General features: G+C 43.7%; 1 protein-coding gene across 10 annotated transcripts in view; it reads left to right on the top strand.

The window, feature by feature from the left end:
- The window catches only part of LOC144693363 (alpha-(1,6)-fucosyltransferase), a 726,743-nt gene extending 708,530 nt beyond the window's left edge, over positions 1-18,213 (top strand). For all 10 annotated transcript variants that reach the window (XM_078563197.1, XM_078563195.1, XM_078563204.1 and 7 more), the window contains 2 exons: positions 3,078-3,228; positions 17,310-18,213. In XM_078563197.1, coding sequence (XP_078419323.1) covers positions 3,078-3,228; positions 17,310-17,639 — 481 coding nt within the window. In that variant the 3' untranslated portion in view covers positions 17,640-18,213. The remainder of the gene's footprint in view (positions 1-3,077; positions 3,229-17,309) is intronic.
- Positions 18,214-23,930: the final 5,717 nt, after the last annotated feature.

Genomic DNA, 23,930 nt, shown 5'->3' on the forward strand with positions numbered 1-23,930 from the left:
CTGAAAATCACAACTTTCTGACTCAGAGCTGAGTGCGCTACAAACTGAAGCCAAGGGCTGGCACTCTGGAATTCAGAATCGCCGGGGGGACCACTTTGCCGTCGGAACGGACAATGGGAATCTCACTTTAATTGTCGGATGCATAAAATCCACCATCTGCATTGTGACAGCCCTGCCTTCATATTTTGACAAAGAAACTGTAAAACGATGTTTCACAGGAAATTTTTGAGTTTTATCGAGGTGTCAGGAATGGGAAATATTTCCATTACTTTTTTTTGAGCAGCCATCCCAGTGTTTGGGTCACATAATTAGATATGGAGGGAAGCACACTGTAGGTTGCTCGAACAATTAATTCTCAGCTCTGGATAAAGCTGCCACTACAGCTGCCTGATGACACCGTTTTCCATATCTGTAATGCTTCATAGTCTTTTTCCAACAGGCTAAACAATGTAGCGCCATGTTAATGGCTACTGAGCAGTAATCCCGAGATAATAAAACCGACTAAAAGCATTTCCCCTACAACTCTTACATTTTGATGAGGCAAATTAAGTCTTGGTTAACAGCAACCTTGAGTACCAGATGTGGAGGAGCAACACTGTATCTTTCAGTATGTGTCATACAACTCTAAGTTATTCATGTTATTCATCAGAATCAGTATTCTTATTGATCTAGAAACTCCCACAGTAGATATAACGTAAAATGAAAAAAATTCCGCTCATGTCAAGCTTTAACATGTCATTCAGGGGCTGGAAAGTGCGCTTGCAACGAATTAACTACCTTTAAAACACAGCTACTAGTGAATGGACGTGTAGCCAAAGAATTTTAGTTTTTATCTATCAAGTGCGTTAAAAAGTGGGGGAAACACCCAGTGGCTCTTTCAAAATGACATAAGCGGTTCAGAAATCTCTAATCTTTAAATCAGTGCATGCAGAGAGCGCGGTTTTTTTTCAACCAGGCAGCATATGGAGCAACTCTCAATTGGCGGTGGGGACAGAAAGCGATATGAAGTAAAAGCAAATGTTAGGGCAGGCATTCTGGGATGTGAAGAGGCAGAGAGACGGGAAAACACATCAAAGAAAGTAAGAGCGAATAAATAGAAGATAGGTGAAACAGAGAGAGAGAGAGGAAATGAAACAATGTCCAGATGAAAAGGGACCACAGAGAACGACTGTGAGAAAAACGGATTGCAGTTAATTTTATGCAAATCATGAGTTTGGGCCCATGTATTTTTTTTCCATTTTCAGATGTGTAGAAACAACCCACAGGAGGAGTGATAGAATTTGTTTCCATTTTTGGTGTAATAACCTAAAATAGCCTAATATGGTGTAGGAAATGTGTACCATGTCGAACTTTGATCATGACATGGTGGCACTACATCATTTTACTCATCGACAGAAATGTATTATCCGATAGTGCAGAATCTGTGTTCAATCCGGTCACCCAATCACAGCAATGCATTGTCACAGCCTTGTAATATCAACATGTATTTATTACATTCACAAACGTTTATTAACTGTTGAAACATTTCATTGGTGTTCTTATTCCCAAAAACCCTAACATTTAAGTTACACAGCTCATTGGCAGCATCAAGCAAGTCTGGAAATTGCTTTGAAAAATCTTTGAAGTCTTAAATTCAAACCGCGCACTAATTGGCCAACTTGAAGCATGAGGACTGAAGTGGCGGAAATAATTGTGGTCAGGCAGCTTCTTGGAAGGGCTTAACCCATGTCCTACATTGCGACCCACCTTACTGCCAGGCACCCATTAATGGAACAACACTAATTCCATAATATTATGGAACTCTTAATAAGAATAAGAGATCTTTGAACAGCTAGCAGTGAATTCAGCACATGGCTTTTGGTGACCACGTTATACTCCACCCTTGGTCGACTGCTATGTTCGATTAGCTGTGGGCAGGATTTTATGTCCCACGGGTAGGTGCGCACCCGACCCAATCAGGCGTAAAATAGCCCGCGATGATGTCAGGTGAGCGTCCTGACGTCATCACATGATATTTCAGCCGGCGGGCATGCACACAAGTTGGCAGCGCGCCCCCTGACATTAAAGAGGCCAATTAAGGCCCTTAATCAATTAATTGAAAGCAATTTTTCGCTGCCCTTCCAACCTTACGGTTGGCGGGTGGGCGAATTGGCCAGGCAGCCTTTGGATTTTTTAAGAAACCTCATCCACCGATGGGATGAGGTTTCCAACAGTAATTTTTTAAAAAGTAAAAGTTTTTAGACATCAGTTTTAAGATGTCCCTGTTCATGCGATGGGGTCATATGAGGGGTCATGTTTCTCTCATTTTTGAAATCTTTATTTCTGTTTCTACAAATCTCCAGCTCCCTGACCCAGGGAGATTTCAGTGCTCGCTCCCTGCGCATGCGTGACTTCTGCGCTTGCACTCCTCCCACCCCCAGCGCTGAGCTTCTCAGCTCACGTTTCACGCTACCTGACTGTTAATTGGTTGGCCAGCGTAAAACGGAGGCCGGAGGCCGATAGCGGGCAGTGGACTGTTTCCTGGCCACTCCAGGGGACTGCCCACCCGGTGACTGGAAAATCCTGCCCTGTAAATTTTTTTAATCCAACTCCGCCCTGTTATTTGTTTTAAATCCCACTGAACTCACTGACATAAAGCTAGCAGTATCTGCCGAACAGGATGACTGGCTGTGCAATGGTGCATTTCACTGTGGGAACACATATGTACCACCCAACGTATTCTGCCAACCTTTAGCTTTTTGATCCATCAGTGAATCGCTGTTTCTTCAGAGTTGCTAAGCTGTTCTAGAAACACATCCTGGCTGTTGTTTTTGTCAAAATTTAAAAAGGACAATCTTCACGTATTAACAAATGCAGAATACCTGCTGAACTGGACCGGCAGTTGTATAGTTGTAGGTACATGATTGTGGGACCAGTTATATATGATGGTTACTGGAAAATAACATAGGACCCGTACTTTGTGATTTGCATAAAACTATATTTTTGCTTATTGTGTTTGAGTGGTGAGAAGTCCTGTAAACCCGCTTTGTCTGGTTTTGACTTTTCTGTCTCTTTTTTCCACCTAATCCGAACTCCAGATACCCAGACTTCGAATTCATCAGCGATAACTCCATCTCGTGGTCAGCAGGCCTGCATAACCGATACACGGAGAATTCGCTGCGAGGCGTGATCCTAGACATCCATTTTCTGTCTCAGGCAGACTTCTTAGTCTGTACCTTCTCATCACAGGTACGACAGCTAAATAAACGAACAACGAAGCCACAAAAATGAACATCTTTGCGCTGCCAAGGCACTCGATACACTCAATGATTTCAACATTTTAGAAATAGGAAACAAGAGCTCCCCATTTCTCAAAGGATGCTCTTTCTACCATTATGGGGCCTGCAGATACCAGTTAACAACATCTTCCATAGACATTCCTCTGCGTTGGGGTGACAGGCGATGCACTCCCAGCTAAAGCTTGATATCCCTGAACTGGTTTTGATCAACTGATGGGGGAGGAGAGGGATTTTCCAGAACATTTTTCCCTCATTAGGCCTCAATATTTCCCCCCTCTTTTTTTTTGCTTCTTTCAAGACTAGAGAGGGTGGAAGGGAATGAGGGTGATATTTGTTGTCTTCACACACACCTTTTTCCCCCTTTGGGAATAGCGGGGAAGTGTTAACAGGCTGATTATCAACCTGCCAAATGCAGCATGAATGCTCCTTCTGTGGCCAACATGTCCTGGAGCGGGATTTGAACCTGGAACTTGTGGTTCAGAGGCAGGGACACTATCTATGAGTCACAAGGCCTCCTGTCATGTTGATGATGGTGGCAGAGGAGTAGGAAATGTCTAGTCATGATACTGCAGCCACCGTGAGCATGGGGTGGGCTCGATGGACCATCTAATCTTTGGTATGTTCGTGCAGGTTTGCATAGGCTTGAAACCGGGAAAATCGGACACGTTTTGACAACCATCAATTAGTCATCACATGTTACAAAGCGTAGTCACATCTGCCTTGTTCTGATTGAGGAGAAGGATAGGCATTTTGGTATCTGGGGAAAAATTCTGCCTCTTTTTCCGATTGCAGTTGGGATTCGTATGGCTTGCTCATTCGAGAAAATCTGGACCCTGTATGCTCAAACCAAAACTGTTTCATCCAATTCTCCACCTGGACTTCAGGCTAGAGATTATGTGGAAAGTTGGGAAATAGCTCTGCTGTTCTTGTGCTATATACTTTCAGATGAATCGATATATGCGCCTTAGTTGTACTGAAAGTATACAATAGGTGGAATGAAGGATTTGTGCTCTTCCTATGATTTAACCTAACGCCCTGACACGTCCTGTACCATCAACCAACCTATCATGCAACAGGTGACAGCTCACCTGTGTTTATTATGGATAAGAAGGTCACCGAAGGCAATATTTTATTACAGCCATTTATAGTTAGTTAATTGTGATTTTGTAAATTACACTCTTGAAGCTGTAATTGCTGATGATTAAATCAGATTACTGTGGTGTAACTGGCAGTTAGGTTCATAAGTGAATGTTGATTTACTCTAGAGATGGTCATGTAAAAATGAGAGGTAGAATTCTTTGTAACTGTTGATTGCGCCATTCTATAATGCACAATTTTGTTTAGTGCGATATAAAAACAATCTGTTCAATAATTCTGGACCGGGTTTTATCAGCAGGGCTTTAGTTTTGCTCTGGCACACAAACTCCTGTTCCTAAACGAATCACTTGAGCTATTAATGGGCAGTAATTAGGAGCCAGTCCTTTCCAAAGGATAATAATAACCTGGAAGTGATTGCAAGACAATTGTCTGCTTGAGGAGCTGAGGTGACAGTGTCAACTGCAAAGAGTACCTTGGCGTTAATTGTGTTAACTGTTAGTTTTGAAATTACTCCTCCTTATTTTTGAAATCAATCCTTCATTATTTAAAAATGAAATCTACAGCTATGAGGAAAGGTTCGATAGGCTGGGGTTGTTTTCCTTTTATCAGAGGGGGGTGAGGGGAGATTTGATTGAGGTGTACAAGGTTGCGAGGGGCCTGGATAGAGTGGGTGGGAAGGGCCTATTTACTTTAGCAGAGAGGTCAGTGACTAGGGGGCATGGATTTAAAGTGATTGGTAGAAAAATTAGAGGGGAGATAAGAAATTCTTTTTCACCCAGAGGGTGGTAGGGGTCTGGAACTCTCTGCCTGAAAGGGTAGTAGAGCCAGAAATCCTCAACTGATTTAAAAGGTGCCTGGATGTGCACCTGAAGTGCTGTAACCCGCAGGACTATGGACCAAATGCTGGGAAATGGAATTAGGCTGGGTGGCTTGTATTTCAGCTGGTGCGTACACGATGGCAGAGTGCCCTCCTGTGCCATAAAGTTTTCCATATTTTCTAAATATCTGAAAAGGAAGAATGTGCAGGGATGTGGGGAGATAGCAGGGGGGTGGCAGTATGTGAATTGCTCCTTAGTAGAAGCCAGCATGGACACGATGGGCTGAATGGCCTCCTTCTGTGCTGTACCGATTCTATAATCCACCCTGTGAACTCTCTGTGCTTGGGCAGCAATTTCACTTAATTCCCAAGCCACAGGAATCTGTTTCTTTGGGTTTCTCGGTTTGTGAGGGAGTTGCTCACCCATTCATCTCAACCCTTGTATCATGACATGGAAATGATGTTGATTAAGGCCTTTCTCTTCTCGAATGTCCTTTGGGAGGGATTGCCAAGCTGGGCAAATTCGGTAGCAACAGAGCACTGCCCTAGGCTTGAATATATCACGGGTCTCAGCACAGCACTCTCTGTGTGGGGGCTGGTGGGGGGGTGGTTTGATACTCATACAATGTGCTTGCAACTGAGGAAAGAAAAATCATACCCTGTAACTGCTTCCCCCCCCCACTGCCAACTGCAATTTCATGCAGCTTGTGTTGGGGCTTTAATCTATGCCCCAATTTAACAGCTTACTGCAAACAGAGAGGGACTTTGGGTATCTTGCACCCTTGTTCCTGGCTACTGGTTGTCATGGTTTTCATTTTGCAGGGTGTATTTGGACCACAAAATAAAATAGTCCCGCTGTGGCGCCGTGATGTTATGTTATAAAATCCTCTGACATGACATAAAACACTGAGATGCATATATGCATTCCATGAATGCAGTAATCTCTTCTTGCATACAATATCAGTAATGTTGTTGAGGCCCTGTTGCTATTTCCAGCAGTGTACTGATGACGCCATGCTACCGTCAAATACTTGCTGGAGAGCATGAACCAGGGTGTGGGATTTATCTGTCAGGGCAGTAGAAGGGGCCTGAGATGTGAGGGAGGAAACTTGGATTTAGCCACCTCAGTATCATTAAATACAGAAGCAAGAAAGAGCGGATGGAAAATCAGGTGATAGACTCCCATCAGGTGAACTGTTTTGTTTAAAGTTATAGATGGGGATCTCAGCCTGTGATAATTCATGGTCCAGTTATCTAGAAGCTGGCTTTGATTCTGAGAAGTGGGAAAGTCAAAGGTACTGAGGAGAAGATAGTGGGTGAAGGAAGAAGGTCTCGGTATGAGTGATGCTTTCCTAGGTTCCCAGTAGGAATGTAGAAGTTCCTTTACGTGGTGCCCTTTGTCAAAGTTAATAATCAGTTTTAAAATGTGTCAAAAATTGCATCTTCCGCAAGTTCTGTCTGACTGACTTTCCCAAAGTCAGAAACTCAGGGGAAAGCTGAATGCTTTGACCACTAATTTTCCTAAGAAAGCCCTCTCTCAGTGCGCCCCTACAGGATCTTATTGATGTTGTTGCCTGGTCGTCAAATGAGAAAATGCTCATGAGAACCCAAAACCAAAATGCATAGTTGAAGAGATGCTACTTGATGCAATGAAGTAATCCAACAACGTGACGATGCTTATAATTTATTCACTGTGCATACACGTACGTGCAGAGCAAGTCATTTGATGATCTTGTGAAGTCAAGAGCTGCCGCAGTCTTTAATCATGTTTGAAGTTTCTTAAATTACAAATTTAAAGCAAGCGATTAAATGAAATTCAGGAAAGAGTGAGGGAATTAATAAAGAGGCGGGGGGAAACGCTGCAGAACAGTCACTTGCTGTCAGTGGCACTGCACTGAGTCTCATCAGAGCCTGAGATCTGCTGCTCTTCGAGACACATTTATGCCAGTTCTTATTTGAAGAAGCCTTCAGAAACAATGCACATTTCGTTCTTTTAAAACACAACCAACTGAAAGGATTGAAATATGACACTAATATTCCTGTCAGGCCTGAGAAAATATCTGAATATAAAATGCAAGCACTCAATAGGGCTCCTGTAGGAAACTCAAAAGAAACATGTACTGACACAGGGCTTCTTCAGAAATGTTACAGATTTCTCTATAGAGAAGACATAAACAATAGAAGGAACAGGGGAGTGGGACCAATTGGATCGATCTTTCCAAGGACCAGCATAGATATAATGGATAAAATGGCCTCTTTCTGTGCTGTATCATTCTACGATTATATGGTATCATAAACGTCTGGCACCCTCGGATGCCCAATGTGCTGACCTAGACTGTGAATGGTGATAGGTAATCACAGCCAGTTCTTGTTCATATCCTCACCTGATCTCTGCACGCATACAAGATCGAGTCGTGGTCAATGGGTTTCAATAGGATTAGACTGGAGGATCTTGAGAGGGTGGATGTGGAGAGGATGTTTCCTCTTGTGGGAGAATCTAGAACTAGGGGTCACTGTTTAAAAATAAGTGGTCGCTCATTTAAGACAGAGATGAGGAGAAGTTTTTTCTCTGAGAGTTGAGTGTCTTTGGAACTCTCTTCCTCAAAAGGCAGTGGAAGCAGAGCCTTTGAATATTTTTAAGGCAGAGCGAGATAGATTCTTGATTAACAAGGGGGTGAAAGGTTATCAGGGGTAGGCGGGAATGTGGGGCTGAGCTTACACTCAGATCAGCCATGATCTTATTGAATGGCGGAGCAGGCTCGAGGGGCTGAGTGGCCTACTTCTGCTCCTAATTCGTATGTTCATAGGTATCACTGATGCCCTCTAGGGAAGGAAATCTGACATCCTTACCCAGTCTGGCCTACATGTGACTCCAGACCCACAGCGATGTGGATCTCTGAAATGGCCCTGCAAGCCACTCAGTTCAAGGGCAAAAAGAGATGCTGAAGCACCAACTATCCTGATAAAACATGACACCGAGTTTTTTTTATTATTATTTATTGTTTCAGTTTTACTTCAAATTCAAATGGAAACCAATTTCTGACCATGGAACTCACAATCAGAATCAAAGCCACTTCAACAAACCCTATTATACAGAACATATATCACAGACTCCATAAAGTCTGTATCGCTAATAGAATGGCGCTTACACCGAGTGCATGTTTCGAGCGAAGGAGTTTGTATCTTGTTTTGCTTAAAGCGAAGAGAGAACTTGGATTTATATGTTATATATTGTTCGTAACCACAGGATGTCCCACAATGAGGTACTATTGAAGTGCAGACACTGCTGAACTATAGTAAGTGTAGAAACTGTTGTAAGGTAGATCCTGAGGGCTTGTTTAGACAGGGTATCCGGCGTGTTTATAAAGTAGCTGTAAGCAGCAGGTACAGCAACGGATTTTATACTTTGGAGAGTATTGTGAAGGGTCGGCTATGAAGTTGGCTTTTTATTTATGAGACTATAAGCTGTAAGTACCATATCAAAAGAAACGGTAGTAATATCAGAGAACCTTGTGGTGCTGCACTAGCACACTGTAGTCATTAAGTTCCAAAGTTCAGAGTTTCCCTATTCCACTTACAGCTAATTTTTTCGTTGAAAGTCCCTATTTCTAATCTTAGTAGTGTTGTAACTTCGCAAAATAAATTATGCATGCAATCAAACTTAGTATCACCACATTCTTCATTTATGCACTGAAATAAATCCACTGAGAAATGCAGCATATCCACTAATAAAAGCCTATTTAAATAGTAAACAGCAGTTTACGTGGATTTGACTGCCGCATATCATTTAGGTGACTTAATCTGTAACCGGTGAATTATTGAGGTATGTTTATCCCTGATCTCTGTGAGATTGTCCATAAGTTATGGAATATGCCCATCATTCCATCCTTAAACGTGAACACACAAACTCACACTTTGTGCACATGCTAAAGAGAGCTTTCGCTGCTAAGTTCCCCAATCGATTTTAAACTTTCTTTCGGCAAATGACACACAGACAATCAAAGAAACCCGAAGGTACAATAATTTTTCAGCAATAAGCCAAAGTTAACCAACACTGAAATTGGCCCTTTTGTTAAGCAATCTCCAGACAGAAGAATTTACCATTAGAACCTTAATGCGGTGGTACACAGCAATAACTTCAAGCAGCTAACACAAATACAGTGACTTGTGATTTAATGCCACAAATGCTTTGAAAATTATACACTGAACGCGACACATTAAGTCGATCACTTTATACCTGAGGCTAAGTCATGTGAAAAAAATTGGAAAAGAAAGGATCTGACTGATGAAATTACTTTTCAGAATAAGAAAAATTGAACCTTGAATAGTTCCTTACATGAGGTGTACTTGATGTAATTAATGAGTTTCTCTCCCCTATAAGTTTTCATGCAGGGATTGTCATTCATGACCATGAGTCCAAGTCTGATTATTTTCTACAGTGGACAGAAATTGGTAATGTGTTGACACCTATAAGAAATTGCAAGGTGGGTTGATGGATGTATTCACTTGCTGCAGCACAGAGAAATGGGATGTGAGCTTACCCCCACAATTCTGCAGCATTGTGGTATTGTCACTGGGCTTAGTATTCCAGAGACCAGGGTAATGCTCCCGGGACCCAGTTTCGAACCCGACCACAGCTAGTGAAATTTGGTGATGGCGAAATTTGAATTCAATAGAAATCTGGAATGAAATGCCTGATGATGACCATGAAATCATTGCAGATTGTCATAAAAAACCATCTGGTTCATTAATGTCCTTTAGGGAAGGAAATCTGCCGTCCTTACCTGGTCTGGCCTACATGTGACTCCAGACCCACAGCAACGTGGTTGACTCTTAAATGCCCTCTGAAAAAGGGATGGTCAATAAATGCTGGCCTAGACAGAGATGCCCACATCCCATGAACGAATTTTTTTTTTAAAGTGAGCAGTGGCCATTGCAGAGAGCAGGATGTGTGCTGCCCCAGGGAGCAAAATGACCAGTCATCAAACAAAACCCTCAGGCTGTCGCCAGAGCAGTCCCGGCATGGGCTGGCAAAACCCAAAACTGTCCACTGTTAGATGTGATTCCGCAATTGGGTGGCACTTGCTGAATAATCCTGAGTGTGCTAATAGCTACACTAACAACCAGTTTAAGGTAATCAGTCAAGCTCATAAGATGTCACATTTACGCTTGCTGGAAGCAACATACATTCATACACGAGGAGCCATTCTCAGCAAACAAAAGAAATATGCTCAAGCCTTGTGCCTTTTTTTTGAATTACCCGGGAGCTTGGGGAGCCAGTAGTTTCCCATTGTTTTCTCCATGGCAACCTCAGCCAATCAGAGTCGACTTGTCAACCAGTCAGCACCTTTTTCTCCTGTAGTATAAATTGTTGTAATTGTTTGAAATTTGGCATTGTTACGTTTGGCCTGATGAGTGCAAGCCAAAAAGTTTCACCAACATTTCTCCCTTTTCAGCAATGTTCAAATACTCAGTAAATCTGACAGCATCTGTGGAGAGAGAAGCAGAGTTAACGTTTCAGGTCAAGGACCTTTATTCAGAACTGAAGGAAGGTAGCAATGGGAGCAGGAAGGATAAAAGGGAAGGTCTGTGTTGGGTGGATGGCAGGAGAGATAAATGGCAAAAGATTTCATGGTACAAAAGGCAAAGGAAGTGGTAACGTTTGTAGTAAGGAAACAATAGTGTGGAGATCAGAGGTCATGAGCAAGTGGCCAGAGGTTGAGTGATGGTCAGAGTTTGCGGAGGGTGTCTGAGTCCACAGGGGTTCAGAGATCATGGGAGGGTAAGAGATTGGGGAAGGGCAAGTACAAAGGTGGACTGGAAAGAAATGGTCCTGCTCCTCCCAGCCCACAGGGTGTGCTGTAAATACACTCCCTTTAGGAATCTGGCGCACTTCTACTTTTTTCTATCAGGATTCCCAACCCTGGAGAACCCAGCCATCATTAGCTAAAGATAAAGAGCCTGGTGTAATGGAGGCATGCCATCTCCTTAAGAGATTTCCATGACCAACTGCCTCCTGAGAACAGATTGATCACAACTCATCTCTCTTAACACTGGAAGTGAGCGGGTTGGAGTCGGGTTAGAAATTTTAAAAAAGCCAACCCAAGCCCACCTGCACTTGGGGTTAAAGTTACCCACACAGGCACATTGGAAGTCACAAACAGATGAAATTATTTGGTGGTCTTGAACATTTCCATATATTTCTGCATTCCAACATTGTTAAGTGTTACTTTAGTTCAAGCATTCTTTCAGCAGTTGGACTCTACCCTGTCTCAGCAGAAGTAGAGCTTTGCAAAGGCAAGTGAAATGACCTATGAGGACCATAAAAGTCAATACTAAGGGCACAATGAGCTGGAAATGTCCAATGGCGGTGGCCAATTCCTACTTTTTTGAAGTTAGTGCTGTATTTTTTTTCACAGTGGGATATAATGTACCACATTTCACAAGACCATTACCTGCCCCATCTGCCCTTAAAAACAATTCAATTCTTTGCCACCTTTGACCTGCAGTTTCATCTTCTCAAGAGGATATTTTATATTATATTTTTAATATTTGCAGTAAATGCACTGAATGACATAATTCCATCGTAACATCCTCAGATTTAGAACTTGTTTTAAACCATTTTTATTCTTTCATGGGATGTGGGCATCACTGACAAGGCCAGCATTTGTTGCCCATCCCTAATTGCCCTCGAACTGACTGACCTGCAGTGTCATTTCAGGGGGCAGTTAAGAGTCAACCACATTGCTGTGGGTTTGGAATCACATGTAGGCCAGACCAGGTAAGGACAGCAGATTTCCTTCCCTAAAGGACATTAGTGAACCAGATGGGTTTTTACGACAATCGATGGTTGTCATGGTCACCATCACTGAGACTACCTATATAATTCCAGATTTTGTTCATTGAATTTAAATTCCACCAGCTGCCGTGGTGGGATTTGATCCCTCACCCCACCAGAGGATTAGCCTGGACCTCTGGATTACTAGCCCAGCGACATTACCGCTGTGCCACCTCCTTTGGAAGCACTTCCAAAAACATGATCTCAGTTGTTCTCATTTTACTTGTCAGAAGCGAGTGAATATTTTCTAAGATGTTCCCCTGTTAAAGTGCTCATGGCAAACGCATGAGAAGCGATGGAGCTTTCCTTGATCTTTTGCAATCTATTTATTTTCGTGACTCATTCAAAAATCTGTTTATGGCAGTTTTGACAAGTGTGGTTTTTAAAAATCAATCAAAGCAAGCATGTTCCATTTCTCACATCAAGTAAAAAGGCTGCAGCTTTCTAGGGAAATGCAATTGCTGAAGCACCCCAGGTGGGAAAAAAAATCCCATTTTGCTTCTTTTGCAGGATGCTTAATGTAATATACAACTTTAAGAAAGTAATTACAGGTTATACACTGGACACCTAAATCCAACAACCGATGGCCAAATTGGTATTTTCCTTTTAGCCGCTATGAAATGTGTTGAGCCGGAGGTAGTTTTGTTTTACGGTCATTAAACAAAATGGGTTATAGTAAAAAGAGAAATGAACACCATCTCAGGTTGAAAGCTTTGCTGCTTCTGCATTGTTCTCTGTTACCAGGGGTACACAAAGATCAATACAGATAAAACAAAATTGTGCGGACTCTGACTTCTGTTTTAATGGGAATACTGGTAAATGCAAGATTGGTTTTCGGAGGGGAGGGTACTCATTTCTATACCTAAAAGCTCGTGGGAAGATTATACGAAACTGACCAGTGTTACAAATTATGAGGAAATGGAAACTAAGATTTTTTTTTTGACTGGTCGTCCCTTGGCGCATTCAGCCTGTTCATAAAACCTGATTTTATCAGGGTTGGAAAAACATCCAATAATCATTTAAAAAGCAGTAGGACATTTATACCACTCGTGCCAGATACACAGGAATGCTGAAATAATGATAGAAAACACCCGAAGCACTCAGCAGGTCAGGCAGCTACTGTGGAGAGAGAAACTGAGTTAATGTTTGAGGTCAATGACCTTTCATCAGGATTGGAAGAAGTTAGAGGTTTAATGGTTGATAGGCCTCGAGGAAGTGTGAACGGTTACAGCAGAATCATCGGCACTTTATGCATGACTGTCATGATTCCCCAGCCGCTGTTAGTTAAGATTAAAAAGCCAGGTGTAATGGAGGCACGCAACCACCTTCAGAAGTTTTAGTGACTGACAGTGTCTGACAACAGGCTAATCACAAGCCACCTCTGTTAAAACCTGAAATGGGAACCATCATCAGAGTACAACAGCTGCCATCTGAGAAAATGGAAACATTTCTTATGATCTAAAGTTAGGGAGCTCAGTGTTAAGGCTGTAAAGTGCTTAATTTGTAAGATGAGGTGCTGCTGCTTGAACCTCCATTGAACTTCACTGGAACAGCGTAGGAGACTGCGGACAGAGGGTCAAAGTGGGTTTGATGATGAAACGCAGTCACACTTGCGAACTGAAAGGAGGTGTTCAACAACGTGATCACACCCAAAGTGCGTTTGATCTCCTCAAGGTGAGCAGCGGACATAGCACACTAACTGGAACAAGAACTAACTGCAACTGAAACAAGGTAAATCACTGTTTCACCTGGGAGTGTTTGGGGCAATGGGAAGGGAGGAGATGAAGAGTAGATGTTGCATCAGTTAATGTTGGTGCACAGCTTACACTGTGGGGTCTAAAGCTTAGTTTATGTGTTATGGACCAATGGGAGGGATGCTTGGGATCACCACATTGGGAATATTAGCAAACTCAGATTAATGGTCAAAGGCCCTGGAGCATGCTAATTCCATCAACAACAACCTCTACAATGGCTCGGCCACTTTTATTAGATGGAGGATGGCCATATAGCCCCAAAGAATTAGCTACTGGGCCGTGACTTACTGGACGCCCATACCTTCTCCACAAGGCCACCTGTAAGCGAGATATGAAGATGGCGGCCATCGGCGCAGACAACTGGGAGACAGTCGGCGACAGTGAGGACCTCTGGAGGCTGGCTGTTTGGAGAGGAATCAGAAGAGGTGAGGAGAAAGGCAAAGCTCAGCTGGCTGAGAAGAGGACCCAGAGAAAACAGAGGCCAACGATTAGCCCACTGCCTTCGTCTGCAGCGGAGACTGTCTTGCCAGAGCGGGACTCCTGATCTACAGCAGTCAATGCTTAAGGCAGCATTGATCACCAAGCTACAAGCCATCATCTCCAGCAATTGAAGGCTGCCAGGAGTCACAGCCATGAAAACCAGCTACTCGTATATGAGCCGTCAGTTCCTGTGACAAGAATCTATTGCAGCAAAAAAAAAAGGAAATATACTTGTCAGCGAAATAATAATGAAGAAATCATAACCATCGGTTCAACAACATGTCAGTTAAGATCAGACAAGCATTTAAAGAGTGTCAACTGTAAAGGGAAAATTAAGCCAAGAAGCCAAAGAAACTGCCATGAGAATCAGTAAAATCTTACATTTATGTAGCGCCTTTAGCAGAGTGAAACATACCAAGGCGCTTGATAGGTGCAATTTAACACCAAGTCAGGGATGTAGCCATTCGGACAGTTGACTGAAAGCTTGCCAGTTATTAATGGAAACAGTGCAGGGTGAGATGAGGACGGTGCATTGTTCAAGTAGTCGTACCTCGCAGGTATGGTTTTAAAATAGAACCTTTTAAGGAAAACCTCCCCAAATACATTGTTGTAAGCTAATATGATTTGTACCTTGCAGTCCATATGGTCTGAGTGATGGAGCAGTACTCCTCTAATTTCATGTGGTCAACTATTGGCCGTCATTTTTCTGACTGCCTCTTGGTGTCTTTCCTACCCCTGGGCCAGAATATTGCCGTTGGCGTGCGGGGGCGGACCCGACAGGCCGACGCGTAAAATCGCGCGTTCGTCCCGACGCCATCAAGCGTCATTTCGATGTTTCGTTTGGCGCCAGAAGCAGCTGCGTGCCCGCTGAATTGTCAACGGCCTATTAAGGTCATTAAAAAAACGTAATTAAAGTAGTTAAACACACTGCCCGTCCAATCTTAAGGTTGGCGGGGGGCAGGCAAAGAGCCCAAGCGGCCTTCGCATTTTTCAGGGAACCCCATCCACGGGCGGGACGAGGTTTCCTGAAGGTTTTATAAAATAATTAATTAAATTTTGCAAAAATTGGCCCGTCCACGTAAAATGGCGGCAATCGGCTCCACACCCGCTCCCGCCCAGCCTGCCTTACATCGGTAAGATTCAGCCCCTGCGCTCTCACTATGATTAAAGAATTCATAACGTTTGGAGTTCAGATTGAATCAAGTAGATTGACGATATTTATTCTCTCCCTTAAGTATTGCCCCTTTTTGGACTTTTCTCTCGAATGTCTCAAGTTTGTTGTCATATTTTTCTTCAATCATCTTCAACTGAAAATCGTATAGATTGCCAATCTGGAATGATTGTTTCTTTTGCTATATACTGTTATGATCCCTGCAGAGAGCAATAACGTTTAAAAAAGATATTTGATTTCCCAGTGACTGACTGAAAGGATCACATAACAAGATATCAAGTTTTAAGACTTTTATTATAACAAACAAATTAAAAGCATCTATGACTAACAACTTGTTAGTAGGAAATTTATACTTTAAACAACAAATCCCCATGTGATTTTTAACATGACAGACAATCACACACCACGGTTAGGCTTTACACTGTCCCTTAAATGGACACTTCATTCTCCAGGAACCAGTCCAAAGCTATTCTCAGCTCCTGATGGCTTGCTTGCATTTTCCTTTCCCAGCTGGGTAACTCTTAACCCAAGAGTGACGTTCACTGTGACGGTTATACTTGAGGTTTCTTCCCTCTAGTTCAAGCTAGGCGAATCTTCCAGCCTCCTTTAAATCCTTACAAACTCAGTCTCTTCAATCTGAGCGTGAGCTCCCATCCCCTGCATAGGTGACCAATAGAGTCAGCATTTTCTCTGCTTCTGACACAGGACTGGTTGCCTCTATCTCCTGCTCTCTGTCTCTCAGACAGCTACAGACTGAGTTGTGTCTGTGAGGTTCAGTGATACCTTGCGAAACCTGCAACTCGATGCCACAATGGCTTTCTATTGACCTTTCCCTTCTCAAAGCCCATCCATGACAATGTGAATCACAAGTGCCTTGTATCCAGGTAGAAATGCTTGTTGGCTATCTTCTAGACCCCCAACTCTATACTATCTTGGAATTAAACAGACAGCCTGAAGTATAACCGTTTATAAAGCCTGACATTCCTAAGACTTCCCTGTGAGACTTGGAGACTAACAGTGGGTTAGCACAATTGCACTTACCGGTGTCTGCAGGTGTGAACATCTTGCACCTTATTTCCACGTATCAACCTGGGCCCTCATTTAACTTTAAACTACCAAGCCATCCAGACTTGTTGTCCAGCAGAATGCAGAACAGGGCACATGACTCCCTTCACTCCTCCATTTTACTTTAATACAGAGAGACATTCCAAAAACATATAAATATCATATAAACTTTGCATTCGTAACAATGCAAATACTGCAATGCTGGTATATTCTCCCTAGCACTAGTCACTACCAAACTTTCTTTATATTTCACTTAGTGGCAGCTCCTATCTGCTTTTTAGAAGTGGATAAAGGTGCCTGGTAACAAGAGGCCATGCCTGCAATGTATCCTTTTGTGTTTGCGATTTGTCAAGGAGTACTCTGTCTCCAGCTGGTTATTGGGATGTTTCACATACAGTGTGTAGGCAATTACAGATACCTGGGAATGAGGTTATGAGGAGAGATTGTAGAATTCCATGCCACTGGTTGGCGTTGAATTAAAACTCTGGGCAAGGAGCTGAAAAGTTGTGGTTCCGACACACGATGCCACCTAATATTGGCAGGTCTGGCAGGAGTGGGACTTGAAACCAGAACCTTGTGATTTAGAGGCAAGCGTTTGCCAACTGAGGCACTGAATACAACGTTGGCTATATATATATATATATTTTTGCCAAGGCCAATATCTAAACTGAATCCTTTCATAAGCTCGCCAAATGAACTTAAACACATTCCAAATGAAGCGTGTAACATTTTCATTGTTTGTGTTGTCAAGCAGCATAGCTTTAAATGGAGCATCTCCCAACAACTAATCTCTGTTTCTGCTTCCCAGGTTTGCCGTGTGGCCTATGAGATCATGCAGACGTTACACCCAGATGCTTCAGCCAACTTCCGTTCTCTGGATGACATCTACTACTTTGGCGGGCAGAACGCACACAATCAGATTGCAATTTACCCTCACAAACCACAAACTCCAGAAGAAATTGTGCTGGAGCCTGGAGATCTGATTGGAGTCGCTGGCAACCATTGGGATGGTTATTCTAAAGGTATCAATAGAAAGAATGGAAGAACAGGCCTGTACCCATCTTACAAAGTGAAAGAAAGCATCGAGACTATTAAGTACCCAACCTACCCAGAGGCTGACAATGAGAAGCCGCAGTAGCTACAAAGACACTCCACAGTCTCTGTGAATGTATCTTGCCATAAATCTGGAATCCAGCCAACTTTTCGTTGAAACATTATGGTCTCTGCAGATGCATCCGTCTCCCTCCATTGTCCTGCTGTTGATCGTGTTTGGTTGTCTGCCATTAATTCACTGTAATCCTCAGTGATTGACGCTGCCCCCGTTGTGCAGGCTAGAGCATGAGCAAATGTGTGTTCAATCATGGTGCCTAACAGTCTTCGACCTTTAACCTTCTGGAAGAACCATGCCCAGCATTAGCACTGAGGTGCATTTGAACTCTGACCTTGAAACAAAGAGGTTGAACTTATCAAACACAAGATTTGATCACGACGACTTGAATCCATTCCACAGCCTGTTCGAGAGTTCTCATTTTCTCGAGAAGTGGTAGAGTTTTTCATATCCGAGGGCAGACAAAGGAAAAGCCTGAATAATCCAATGCCCATCGTCATTTCACAAGTTTTTTGTAAAAGCAAAATCATGGACAGAAACTTTAATACATAATGTTTCCAGACATTGTCTTTGATAACAAAAATAAATAAATCTAAATGAAACCGGTTAAGCAGATGTTTTTCATCTTAGTTGATTGCATGGCTCGGAGTAAGGTGGCGGCAACATTAGGCTGCAAAACACCAGACCATTTGTGATCTTCAATGTTTTAGCGACTTATTCCTCAGCTCACAACGCTTAAGACTATTTGTTTATTTCGTCTCTTGTTATTAGGTTAATAAGTCCAGCATTCTCTAACATATGATCTCGAGCAAAATATACATTGTTTTTAAAATTCAAAATGAAATGGAAAACAATCTGATGTTGAATCGTTTTATGGTCAACTTAAATGGAGATGCATTTCTGCAGTAGAGTCGTCATTCCTTCAGCATCCTTCGTGTTTTCTAAAAAAAAAAATTAGGTTTAAAGAGGACGCAAAATTGAATCTCAAAATCTGTTTCCCTCAAATGGTTGGCTGATTTTAGGGGTTCTCGTTGTGTGTCACAACTTCTGCCAAGTGACCGTTTGCTTGTGCATGAGCCCTGACAATGAGGATTTGCCAGTTACTTGGTCACACTCAAGGCCAATGCTATAGCATTCCAGCAAGGGCCACAGGGTAATGACCAGGAGCAGAAAGCCTGGATAGTTCCCTCCTTAGCCCAGGGCAGCTTACTTTTGACATGGTTGACATTGGTAAACTTAGCATAGACTGGAATCGAATCCCTCCGGGGCTTTCCTGTTACATATGGATGGCTCAGTTACTCACTGTCCTAATTGGCTGAACCAAGATTTGAAACCTCTGTTTGCATAATCCATGCAGATAACCCATGGTATTGCTCACAGGCAGATGATGCATTGTTTTATCATTTTTTAATTATTTCATGTGATGTGGGTGTCGCTGGCAAGGCCAGCATTTGTTGCCCATCCCTAATTGCCCTTGAACTGAGTGGCTTGCTTGGCCATTTCAGAGGACAGAAAAGAGTCAACCGCATTACTGTGGGTCTGGAGTCACATGTAGGCCAGACCAGGTAAGGGGACAGCAGATTTCCTTCCCTAAAGGACATTAATGAACCAGATGGGTTTTTGTGACAATCGCCATTGCTGATTCCAGATTTTTATAGTTAATGAACTTAAATTACATTAGCCTGAATCTCTGGATTACTGGCCCAGTGATGTTACCACTATGCCACCATTTCCTATGCGCAGCATGCATCGTTCTGCTGCTGTAAAACTATCTATGCTGACGTGCCCCTTTGTGGCCACAGATTCTAACACCATCTGAGATCAACAGGCGCTCAGTTACCATTTGATGCAGACTGGAGGTCTCCAGTTCGAGGTTAAAGGAAAAGTAAACAACCGGCTGAAGTGAATACTTTCGTTTCTTGCTCTTTTCTTTAATTTATTGTGCACGTTTCACACTTTGAACTGAGACTCGCCAAATATTTATATTTGTTATGTCAGATCTCCTGTAGTGTTGCTCATGGTAAGGCGATGCTGTTCATGTAATATATAATATAGTAGCGGGGCCACTTCTTGCAGTCAGTGAATAAGCCCAACCGCATATTTTGTTGAGTATTGCATCATGCATGATATTTTTGTGTTTGCATTTTATGATTATGTGCGTCTAGACTTTTACAGCGCAGGAGGCCATTCAGCCCATCGTGCCTGTGTGCTGGCTCTTTGGAAGATTTATCCAATTAGTCCCACATCCCTGCTCATTCCCCATAGGTCTGCAATTATTCTCTCCTTCAAGTGTTTACCCAATTCCCTTTTGAAAGTTATTATTGAATCTGCTTCCCCAACCTTTTCAGGCAGTGCCTCCCAGACACGACGACTCGTTTAGTCATTATTTTTTTTATCCCTTTCTGTTGTACCAAATATCTTAGAATTGTATCCTCTGGTTACCAACCCTTCTGCCTTGGATTTCTTCTTATTTATGTCTTTCATCACTTTGAAGGCTTCTGTTAAATGCCCCCTTTCTCCATGTCTGCTTTAAGGAGAACAATCCCACTTTCTCCAGCCTCTTCATATAACTGAAGCCCCTTATCCCCGGATACCATCCGAGTAAAATCTCCTCTGCACTCTCTCCAAGACCTTGACATCCTTCCTAAATTGTGGTGCTCAGAATTGGGTACAATACTCCAGGCTGAGGCCTAACTGGTGACTTATAAAGGTTTAGCATAGCTTTCTTTTTTTATTCATTCACAGGATGTGGGCTTCGCTGGCTGGGCCAGCATTTATTACCCATCCCTAGTTGCCCTTGAAAAGTGGTGGTATCCTGCCTTCTTGAACCACTGCAGTCCATGTGGTGTAGGTACACCCACAGTGCTGTTAGGAAGGGAGTTCCAGGATTTTGACCCAGCGACAGTGAAGGAACGGCCAATATATTTCCAAGTCAGGATGATGTGTGGCTTGGAGGGGAACCTGCAGGTGGTGGTGTTCCCATATATCTGCTGCCCTAGCTTCCTTGCTTTTTTTTACTCGATACCTCTCAATATAGCCAGGCACTCTGGGTGCCCTTCACCAGATGGACTGCAGTGATTAAAGAAGGTGGTTCAACACCAACTTCTCGAGGGCAATTAGGGATGAGCAACAAATGCTGGTCAGCGATGCTCAAGTGTCATGAAAGAACAAGAAAAAGGATCCCAATGGCTTTATTAGCCGCCTTATCAGCATTTCCTGCCACCTTCAAATATTTCTGTACATAAACTGCCAGGTCTTTCTGTTCCTCCATCCCCTTTAATATTATGTCATTGCCTTGACCTCCTCATTAATCCTTCCAAAATGTTTCACTTCACGTTTCTCGGCGTTAAATCCATCGGCCATGTGTCTGCCCACGTCGCCAGTCTAATTATATCTTCTTGCAGTCCACTACTATCCTCTTCACTGTTTGCTACTTTTCTGAGTTATGTGGATATGTCTGGAAACAATAAATCAGCGGCTTTCATTATTGTTCAAGGTTGTTTAGTTATGCAGTTAATTTTGCCTTAACTTTCTTTTGAAAGCTAAGCTTGAAGAATTAAGACGGTGATGAGGATGGTCCACGTTGCAGGTGGGTAGGATGTAAGAAGTGTGCACAGTTGGAGTGGACATTTAGTGGCCTCTGGTAGTGAGAGAGAGCGACCCTGGGAGTGGAAGTCATGAGGTGCAGAGAGTGCGTTGCCGAATGTGGGAAACCGGTGAGGGTAGTGAGGTGGATGAGGAAGGTCTGGTAAAATTAGGGGAGGGCTATTTTATCCCTTCATGGGATGTCGGCATCGCTGGCTAGGCCAGCATTTATTGCTCATCCCTAATTGCCCTTCAGAAGGTGGTGAACTGCCTTCTTGGACCGTTCAGTCCATGTGTTGCAGGAACACCCATGGTGCTGTTGGGAAGGGGGGGTTCCAGGATTTTGACCCAGTGACATTGAAGGAACGGCCATATAGTTTTAAGTCGGGATGATGTGTGACTTGGAGGGGAACCTACAGGTGGTGATGTTCCTGTGCACCTGTTGTCCTAGCTGATGGAGGTTGTGGGTTTGGAAGGTGCTGTCAGAGGAGCCTTGGTGAATTGCTGCAACAGATTATTGTAGGATTTGGAGAATCCTGGCTTTGGAAGGAATGGAATAGGTTCAAAAATGTTTTGGGGGAAAAAAGAGAAAAAGAAGGGACTGAGGATAGTTCTCTGGTAGACTCCACAGGGCGGCAATAGAAGCCATCACAGGAAATTCCCTTGCTACGGCTGGACAGACAAGCGTGAAAGCAGGTGGGTGCAGCTTTACTCAGCTGGACAACTTCCGAGAAGCATTGGAGAGTTGGGAGACAATAGTGCTTGCAAGGAATTTGAAGAGGCGAGAGAGGTCAAGATGGGACAATAGTTTGCAAGGGCAGAGAGATCAAGGGTGAGTTGAGAAGAACCAAATTGAGTCACTTGATTGGCCAATTAAGGGCCTCTTCCCACCTCCGCTGGCATTAACCAACAGTAGGAGGGGCCCTCCACTGCATGGGAGGATTGCCATGTAAACACAGCTGGCCTCGGGTGGGCTTCAGGGAGGGGCCCTCCTTTCGTGCACTCTTTGCCCCATGGTGGCACCCCCTGGTGGCAATGGCACTGCCTGCCCCCACCAAATCTCGCCCCCTCGTCAGGGCCTGCCTGACTGGGCCCAGTGCCCTCAGGCCTCACTTCCCTAGTTGTGAGGGGATACGCCCAATAATATACTCTTTATTCAGGTGTAGCCCCAGCAGTGGCCACCGTTTCTAGTGGGGCTGCTGAGCTGATGGCCCTCTGATTGGCTGGCAACTCTTGGATGGGGGAGGTGCACGGCTGTCCTTAATACTTAATTGGCTGCTGCTGACAAGATGCAGCCCTGAGTCTCGCTGACCTCCAAAGCAGGTTCGGCCTTCTCTCCCACCCACCACTTTCGGCACCAAGGAGGGCCCCTCCCTTGCCATCAGCACTAAACTTGGCCCAGTGGATCAGATGACCACAAGCTTAGTCAAAGTAGTAGGTTTTAAGAAATGCCTTACAGGAGGACAGAGAAGTTGGGAGGGAATTCTAGAGCTCAGAGCCTAGACAACTGAAGGCACAGCCACCAATGCTGAGGAGACTAAAGCCTGGAATATACAGGAGGCTTGTATTGGATGAGCGCAGATACCTTGGTGGGTTGTGGGCTGGATGAGATCACAGAATTGTTACGGTGTAGAAGGAGGCCATTCGGCCCATTGTGTCTGCACCGGCTCTCCGAATGAGCATCATGACTCAGTGCCATTCTCCTGCCTTTTCCCTGTAACCTTGCACATTGTTTCCATTTAAGTAATCATCCAATGCCCTCTTGAATGCCTCAATTGAACCTGCCTCCACTGCACTTCCAGGCAGTGCATTCCAAACCCCAACTACTCCGTGTGGGAAAAAGTGTTTTCTCACCTCACATTTGCAATTACACAGACAGGATGGGGTGAGGCATGGGGAATTTGAAAACAGGAATGAAAAGTATAAAATCAAGACATTACTTGACCAGGAGCCCTTGTAGGTGAACGAGCGTAAGAGTGATAGGTGAATGGAATATGGTGCGAGTGAAGACATGGGCAGCAGAGGTTTGGATGACTTCAATGTTACAGAGGGTAGAATGTGGGACACCAGCCAGGATTGTGTTGGAATAGTCAAGTCAAGAGTTAACAAGGGCATGAATGAAGGTTTCAGCGACAGAGGAGCTGAGGTAGGGGCAAAGCCGGGCAACATTACGGAAGTAGAAGTAGGCGGTCTTAGTGATGGTGCAGATATGTGTTCAGAAGCTCACCGAGGTTGCAAATAGACTAGATTCATCTCAGACTGTTGCCAAGGAGACCGGTGGAGTTGGCACCTAAGGAATGCAGTTTGGAACCGAAAACAATGGGCAGAATCTTGACCTTGGATGGCGGGCGAGCAGCCAACCCCCACCACTGAAACAGGGCCCACCACCATTTTAAGTGGGCGGCATCCCCGACGGGAAACGCTATGCGCTTCCTGTGCGGGTGGGGGGAGGGAATCCCCAGCTGTCAAAGTGCGCTCTTTCACACATGCGCACAAAAGAGCGCACTGCTCCCTGAGGCAAAGTCCTGTCTCAGGGAGAATACTGATAGTGTCAAAAACATTAAAAATAGAAGCATTAAAAAATTATTAACATGTCACACGAGATGGGACATGTTAATAAAGACCACATATACTTTATTAATTTTTTACAATACCAACATGAAACTTCATCCCGCCAGTGGATGAAGTTTCATCAATAATCTGGAGCCCGCTGGGGCTCCTGGCCTGCCTGCCAGC

This window comes from Cetorhinus maximus, chromosome 18, assembly GCF_964194155.1.
Source record: "Cetorhinus maximus chromosome 18, sCetMax3.hap1.1, whole genome shotgun sequence".
Lineage (NCBI taxonomy): Eukaryota > Metazoa > Chordata > Chondrichthyes > Lamniformes > Cetorhinidae > Cetorhinus > Cetorhinus maximus.